Consider the following 8,569-nt stretch of genomic DNA (forward strand, 5'->3'; position numbering starts at 1 on the left):
AAAGAATCCAAGTTCGAAAGCATATGTATATTTGCCAGGTGACATGTTGAGAAGCGTGTTTCTGGAAAAGCCCTTCTAAACTTATTTATTTGTTGTTTTCTGTTTTTGTTTTAGCCTTCTGGAACCATTTTATTTGGGTGTAGGGAAATTGCAAAAGCATAATTCCTCAACAAATTCCTAGGTATTCACTGGGAACGGAGGGCCCTCTATTATTTTTTATTTTTTTTCTACTTTTTTATTATTGGGGATTCGTTGAGGGTACAAAGAACCAGGTTACACTGATTTGTTAGGTAAAGTCCCTCTCATAATTATGTCCCACCCCCAAGAGGTATGTCACACACTGTGACTCCCCACCCTCTTCCTCCTTCCCTGTCTCTGCTCCCCCTTCCCACGCCCCCATCATATACTGGGTCATCAATTGTCTTCATATCAGAATTGAGTATACTGGATTCTTCTCCATTCTTGTGATGCTTTACTAAGAAGAATGTGTTTCACCTCCATCCAGGTTAAAAAGATGTAAAGTCTTCATCTCTTTTAGTGGCTGAATAGTGTTCCATGGTATACATATACCACAGCTTGTTAATCCATTGTGTCAGTCTCCCAGGGCATAGACCTTCCCTCATTTATGCCTGAAACTTTACTGTAGCAGCCCGTATAGCCTATGGCTAGGAGGAATGAGTTATAGGAAATACCTGTAATGGAACACCTTGGTGAAAAGGGCATGGAGAGAGATTTAGTTCTAACAAGCATGAGTGAGCTCGCGAGATGAGAGCTTTGGTGAATTGGCAGTCTCTACACCTGTGGTGGTAAGAAGCACGAGCTCAGCCTTCTATTAGGCTGGAGGAGCAGGCAGTCAAAAAGCAGGCGCGTTCTATCACGGATCCACTTACTCTGACTGTCTCCTCTTCTGCTTGCAGAACGCCAGCACGGTGTCTTTCTGCTGAAGATTACCAAGCTCTGCTAAAGACTAAGATCTATCTGTTCTAAGAATCCCTTTACTCTCTCTAAGACTCTCTCTCTCTCCCCCCAGCTAAAGTAGATAGCCCTCAAGCACCTCAGAGAAACTGTTCCTGAGCAAAGTAGCTTAGCAGTCCACATCCGGAACCTACCTAAGCCGGGCCCGAGACCTGGCCAGTCCCAGGCCCTGACAAGTGGTGTCAGAAGCAGATCCTGACACTTTACAGCTTCACTCCTACCCCAACTGACTCTCACATTTACCCCCAGATGTTATGATTGACTTTGTCTCAAACTGATAAAGGAAAGGAGATTCCCTCCCTAGAGGATTTCACGTCACATTTAAATGATGGGTTGGGTGCCTGTTTGGATTCCACTTTTGACATTTTATAGAGATATATACAGTATGTCTTCAAAACATAAAATGCTGTGATCTCCTTGAGCACAATAGAGAAAATTTTACAGATGTAAGGGGAGAGGGAACCAGGTTTAAATTAGGAACATATTTTAAATAACAGGTTACATGAAAATTACATTTTCTTTTCTTTTCTTTTCTTTTTTTTTGAGATACAGCCTCAAGCTGTTGCCCCAGGTAGAGTGCTGTGCCATCATAGCTCACAGCAACCTCCAACTCCTGGGCTCAGGTGATTCTCCTGCCTCTGACTCCCAAGTAGCTGAGACTACAGGTGCCCACCACAATGCCTGGCTATTTTTTGGTTGCATCTGTCATTATTGTTTGGCCGGCCCAGGCTAGATTCGAACCACCAGCTCAGGCTAAGATGCCAATCTTAGCTGCTTGGGCCACAGGCGCTGAGCCGAAAATTACGTTTTCTTATCAGCAACTTCTTGTTTGGGGTCTGAGATGATCAGTATGCACTACAAAGGAGTTTCTTTTTTCATCTTTGAATGTGGAAAAATAAATAAGTAGGAGGGGGTCAAGGAGTGACACGAGCCCCAGCTGGGTTACAAGGTTTGTTGACTTTGGGTAGATTGACCTCTCTTGACCTTATTCCCCCTCTGAGAATGGGAAGAACAGCCTTACATACAGCTTGAAAGAAATAATATATGTGAAAATATTCTTAGAACTATAAAGAGATTATAATTGTTTTTTAAATATACTTTCCAAGTAGATATTGTTTTTCCCTAGTCAATAAGTCAGCTCTTATTTCCCAATTCCATTTCTAGAATTATTCTCAAACCCACTCTGGGATATAGTTTGAATAAAAGACTCTGAGCACAGATTATATTTTCAGCTAGAGATTATTTAGCTTCCTATTTACTGTGCAACATTAAAGATTTTCCTCCTAACTTAAAAAAAATTTAAGACCAATAAAATCCAAACAGATTATTTCTGGAATATTCTTTGAGTCCTGGCGATTTTAAGCATTTTATAGTTCTATGCCAAAGTCCTGCTTCACTTAAACATACTAGATAATTCAGCTTTGAACTCAAACTGTCCATTTTAAAAATTGTCAGCAGTAGCCCTGCGCTGTGTTCTCCCTTTTAGAGCAAACCTTTCCTGATATAGAAAGGAAGGATTGGGAACTGGAAAAGTAAAGCCTTCAAAATTAATCGCCCAGGGCTGGAACCAAACAATAAGGCTGCATCTGAAGTGGTCAATATAAAATGTTTACTTGTATTCGGTGGCTTCTGAGAATGTAACGTACTCTCTTGATCTCTTACCATGGCAGGTTAGAGGCTGCTAAGACAAACACGAGATCGTCTGAGCGCGCCAGCCCATCCATCTGCACCAGTAACTCTGTCTTCATCCGAAGACTTCCTTCATGTTCTCCCCTGCAGAGAGACAAGGGGACACGATTCACCCACGTGGCAGAGCCTTTGCCCTCATGCCAAGAGTGGCATTCGTGGCAATGACCCAGTCACCGTACGACAGGTTCCATTCTGATAGCTAAAGGAGCCACTCATACTGAGAGTAAGGGAAAATGAGCAATTTGATTTTATTTTCACATGCAGAGCAATTGAAAGGAAGTAAATGAATATAATGATGGCATTTAAAAGAAAACCCAAGGTTGGCAGTGAATTAGAAAATAAATGAAGGGTAAACAGTGCCACTGATAGATTAAACGCAGTCCAGCTGTGTCTACCTGCAGCATTATTTACCCCTTTAAAAAAAATGACATAATTGAGAATAATCCTTTTCATTTATATAGCAAGCATGAAAGTATTTTCACAAACAGCAATTAAGTATAATTTGTAGATCTAAATTGTTCAAGAGAGATGAACTACTAACTGAATCTGTTTCACTCTCTTCTGATAAGAAGCAAGATAATAAAATAGAGCCTCTGCTTTGCATAGCAGACTGCGGGCAGTTTTCTGTGCATATTTGCCCTCTAAGCCCCCCCCCCCACCAAGAAAGAGCACACTGTGGGGACCTGAACAATCCAATTTGGGTTTAGATACTGACCACGTTCATCAGACTGTCCTTCCTCTTCACTTGCATAGGTCTAGTTAAAAGGTCAAAAAAATGCCTTTCTTGGGCAAATGACATTCAATTTCTCATGCGTGATGGTGTGGTGGCAACCCAAATTAGGTATATGGTTTTGAGGGATCTATGCTCCTTATTACTCATATCTTTTCCTAAGGGAGAAGACATTCTCACAGTACAGTAAGATATTTAACTAGCCTTTGCCCATAACTATGATTCTTTTAACATAATATAATCTAAGAAATCTTCAGTGTATCTTACCTTATTCTCTGACCACTTGAAGACTCTAAAACTATAAGCCTAATTTTAGAGTCTTCAAGTTCCAAACAAGGAAAATGAAATTCAGGGCAAAACCTGGAACACATTAAAGGGCAGTAGACAAAGGGCAAGCACAGTGGCCCAGGCCTGTTAACCCAGCACTTTGGGAAGCCAGCACGGGAGGATCACTTGAGGCCAGAGGTTCAAGATCAGCCTTGGCAACATAAGAAGACTACATCTTTTTTTTTTTTTTTTTTTTTGAGACGGTGTCTCATTCTGTCACCTTGGGTAGAATGTCATGACATCATAGCTCACAGCAACTTCAGACTGTCTGGGCTCATGTGATTTTCTTGCCTCAGCCTCCTGAGTAGCTGAGACTACAGGTGTGCGATGCTACACCTGGCTAGTTTTTCTATTTTTAGTAGAGATGGGGGTCTCACTATTGCTCCGCTGGTCTCAAACTCCTGAGCTTAAGCAACCCACCAGCCTCAACCTCCCAGAGTGCTAGGATTATAGGCATGAGCCACCACACCCGACTGGAAGAACCCACCTATACAAAAAATTCACTGAGTGCAATGGCCCATGCCTACAGTTCCAGCTATTGGGGAGGCTAAGGTGAGAGGATTGTTTGAGCCCAGGAGTTCAAGGTTGCAGTGAGCTGTGATCATATTGCCACTGCACTCAACCCAGGTAACAGAGCAAGACTCCATCTCTAATAAATAAATAGATAAATAAAAGATGGAACGTTTTTAAATTAGCCCCAAATAAGGTCTTAGGAAACCCTGGAGATAGAGATCAACACAGTGAATGTAAGAAGGAGCAGCCAGGTGAGGCAAGCCAGGGGAGTGATGAGGGTGGTCTAGTGAGTTCTCAGCTCTGCCTGTGCAGTCATCTGCCCCCAGCAGACCCCCAGTGTAGAAAGGCAGAACACTTCCCCCTGGGGCTGACAAGCACCAGCTAAGCGGGGATAGTGTCCCATTTCCATCAATTGCATGAATCCTATATTATTTGGGTACATCTTCGTGTTTGTTTTTCCCTGCTGAGAAAATGGTTTCCAGCAAGTAAAATTTCATAAGTTATATTCTAGTTATACTTCCAACAAGCCAATTATTTTTCCTTTTATTACTATTAGTTCTGCCTTGATGATAGATCATTAAAGGTCATTAATAAATGCAGCTGTGTTGAGATTTCCCAGAGATCACTATTTTTCAAGCCAAGGATTCTAAATTTAGTAAAAATCTTCCAAAAAAAAAAAAAAATACCTCTGACCAAGACAGAAAGCCAGTCTTAAAAACAAATGAACAAACTAATAAACCCAGTACTCGGCCTTTTGGAAATACAAACAGAAAGCTTATTACAGTCTAAGTAAAGTGTTTCTTCCTCCTGGGGACATTGGCTGATAATCTTTAGAGATAACATATGTGACATATTTAAAATCAGACATGTTGAGCCATACCCTAATGTCACAGAGAAGGGGTGGCTTCCCTGGCCTCACATACCATTAAGGACTGACTCTCAGGAGTGACATACAGACTTGGCCCTTCATAGCGGCTGAGTGAGCAACCCTGCTCCCCATAGGCAGCCCTCTGGCTCCAGAGGTGGTGGTCCCAGCAGCTATTTTGAGCCAGCAGGACCGTTAGGGCAGCCTGGGATCCTGGGGCTGTATGATCTTTAGGCCTGAAAACCACACTGTGGGGAAGGGGGAAGGGAGGATGATTTTTCCTCCGGTTATAAAAACTACTTAAATCAGCTATTCAGTTAACAGGATCTAATTTAAAGACCTTTCCATGTGTCTGCAGAAAATTTGTGGACTTATTAATAGGCTCATTCTGCTGGTAAATGTCGATGGGCTTCCGACCATCAAACACACTTACAAGAGGGGAGAAATGATGACCAAAAAAAAAAGCCCTGTCTGTTACCCAGGAGCCATGCCTCTCTGACTCATCACTGACTCCAGCTCGTCCAGGAAGATTGTGGAAGGCGCGTGATAGCGGGCAAGTTCAAATAACACCTGGGTGGGGAAAAGCAAGCACATGTTCAAATTCAAGTACTTAAAATTCTCAGATGCTCCCAGAGATTAAAAGCTTAGAAATGACTGTAATAATAAACATCCATGCTACACTCTGTTATTTCATAATAACTTTACAATCATTATAATTCTTCCTTCTGACCACTACCCCATGGGGTTGGGTGGTCCAACTATTTTCATTTATCACTTAATAAAATTAGATCTAGAGAGAGTAGATAGTTAGTTTAAGGCTACTAGGGAGAGCTTGAGATAAAGCTCAGTTCCAAAGCATCCAACTGGTTAGTTAACCCCTTGGACACTGCACCAGTAACATGTTCCATATGGACACAAGAGCCTTGGGAGACATAAAATCATTTGATAAAATTTTCCTTAACTTTTGGGGACAGTGGAAGGGTTGTTTTCAGAAGGTAGGAACGCTGGGAAGGGACAGAGTTCCAGTCATGGGTAACAGGGCTAAAGCATTTTGCTCCTCCACAGGGTAATGGAGTAAATTACCCTCAATTTTGCCACTTGGTAGGCTTAACTACTAGAAGGCAATTCCTGATTGAATAAGATGTTCTAATTCCAGAATAAAATAAAATATTACAGACTGAACAAGAACAGAAAAGCAACCATCAAAAGAACAGACATATAAAAACAAAATAAAGAGCTCTAAAGGGAGATGTGGTAGTGATGAAAAGAATATAACAACATAAACCTATTTTTTTTTTAAACCGTGAAACTGATCTCTTGAGCATCATATACAATTCTTCACTGGTTGATCGGAGAAAGCAGCAGAGATTTAGAAAAGAATGGAGATTCTTTAATAGGCATGGGGGATTTATTCTCCGTGTCACTTAGCACTAGCAAAGCAACACAGAACAAATAGGAGGGAAGGGCTCAGAGAAAGCCAGACTCTCTGTTTTCATGGGCAGCAGCAGGTCATCCCTACAATTCTCCCTATCACCAACTGGGAAGATCCTCGCCTTCCCCCACTGCTTGCCTGTATGGTTCATCCAAGCTTATGTGCCAGCATTTTCCTTTTGCAGAATCTTGTTTTACTAGAACCATTGGCTGTCTCCAATGAACTCAGAGAACAATGGCATTGCTAGGACACTCATCGAAAATGCCTTTCAGATACAATAGAGATCACCTAATTAGAAGTAAATCACTTTTTTCTTTGAATAGAGACCACCTAATTAGAAGTAAATTATTTTTTTCCTTGCCACACAAACACAAAAAACTTAACTGTACTTGACATTTGGGTGATTTCAAAGATAGCAATCTACCCAAAGAACAATGGAATATTAGACCCTTTTGGCTCTGCGCCTGTGGCTCAAGTGGCTAAGCTGCCAGCCACGTACACCCAAGGTGGCGGGTTCAAATCCAGCCCGGCCCGCCAAACAACAATGACGGCTGCAACCAAAAAAAAAATAGGCCAGGTGTTGTGGCGGGCACCTGTGGTCCCAACTACTTGGGAGGCAGAGGCAGAAGACTCGCTTGAGCCCAGGAGTTGGAGGTTGCTGTGAGCTGAGATGCCACGGCACTCTACCCAGGGGGACAGCTTGAGACTCCTTTCTCAAAAAAAAAAAAAGAATATTAGACCTTTTTATTAGAACCATATATATTTTCTAGAAGCTCACTAAGAGGGCAAAGAGACCAAGAACCTCTCCTAGACTGAACATTAAGGTGACCAGACGTCCCGCTTTTGGCAGGACAGTCCCGATTTTTAACAATTTGTCTCGTGTCCTGCGGCATTTTAAAAAGTCCTGATTTTTGGACTAGGGAACAGCAGGAGAATAGAAAGGGAATATTCGGTTTTCAGCTGCTGAAAAGGTTAATGTAACTCCATTTGGGAATGAAGACGTTAATGTAACTCCATTTGGGAATGAAGAGGTTAATGTAACTTCATTTGGAAATGAAAAGCCCTACTCCCCTCCCGGGCAAGGTATCAGAAGGAGACTGGCTCCCTCCCTTCCTTCTAGGCAAGGACAATTAGCTCAGAAGGAGCCAAACTGTCTGGAACAAACAAGTAGCCCCCTCCCTCTAGAGTAAGGTGACCAGATGTCCCGCTTTTGGCGGGACAGTCCTGATTTTTAACAATTTGTCTTGTGTCCTGTGGCATTTTAGAAAAGCCCTGATTTTTGGAAAGAATGCACGACAAGCTAGGGAATACGGGAGAACAGGAAGGGAATATACAGTTTTCAGCTGCCATGTGGCTATTTAGCCAGGATATGCATTTTATATTATTTTTGTTAATTATAATGTTAAACTTTAATAATAACAAATAATTGTTGAGAACTGATTATCGAGAACTGCTTACCAAAGTTTGCATTGTTGTCAGGCCCCGCCCCGCCCCCATGGTGTCCCACTTTACCGATGTTAAAATCTGGTCACCTTATGGAACATGCAATTGAAAGAGAATCACATCTGGAGTTTAGGTCTCCATATTGCCCACTCCATTGCTCTTGCCAGTCCCAGAGAATACTTAGAGTCCTGGGTAAGTGCTTCTGCAAGCATTAGTCTAAAATTTTCAGAGGCACTTGAAGGAAGTTAAATGATACAGAGGGTGGGGAGATGTTGAGAGATGCAAGCTTCAACAAGTGTATGTATTTGCTAAAGAGACCACTCAACCATTCAATAGCGATCAACTCCTAAGAGGCATCAACATTAGGAGGGGAGGGAGGAACATAACCCAAGAGTTTCCTATAAATAACTCTTTAATTGGAATAGAAAATGAAACAAGTGGTAGAAAAAGCTTCTTTGATTTAGGTGAAGGTACTGAAGGGCCTGAAAGCTTTGTGGTAAGGAGCCTGACAGCATGACCAAGAGTTTCCAGATGAGGATCTTCCCAAGAGCTCAGAAAATAAGAAGAAAATAGTTTCTGAAAGGAAAGGGTAAAA

General features: G+C 41.9%; 2 protein-coding genes across 4 annotated transcripts in view; one reads left to right on the forward strand and one right to left on the reverse strand.

Moving 5' to 3' along the window:
* The window catches only part of LOC105886494 (40S ribosomal protein S3a-like), a 4,620-nt gene extending 4,458 nt beyond the window's left edge, over positions 1-162 (forward strand). Inside the window, exon 2 of the mRNA XM_023510162.1 lies at positions 115-162. Coding sequence (XP_023365930.1) covers positions 115-162 — 48 coding nt within the window. The remainder of the gene's footprint in view (positions 1-114) is intronic.
* The window catches only part of KATNAL2 (katanin catalytic subunit A1 like 2), an 86,234-nt gene that overhangs the window by 19,020 nt on the left and 58,645 nt on the right, over positions 1-8,569 (reverse strand). For all 3 annotated transcript variants that reach the window (XM_012802028.1, XM_023510216.1, XM_003784720.3), the window contains 2 exons: positions 5,578-5,669; positions 2,638-2,748 (listed from right to left, as the gene is read on the reverse strand). In XM_012802028.1, the coding sequence (XP_012657482.1) occupies positions 2,638-2,748; positions 5,578-5,669 (203 nt within the window). The remainder of the gene's footprint in view (positions 1-2,637; positions 2,749-5,577; positions 5,670-8,569) is intronic.

Source organism: Otolemur garnettii, unplaced genomic scaffold, assembly GCF_000181295.1.
Source record: "Otolemur garnettii isolate 467f Iridium unplaced genomic scaffold, OtoGar3 scaffold00012, whole genome shotgun sequence".
NCBI classification, from domain to species: domain Eukaryota; kingdom Metazoa; phylum Chordata; class Mammalia; order Primates; family Galagidae; genus Otolemur; species Otolemur garnettii.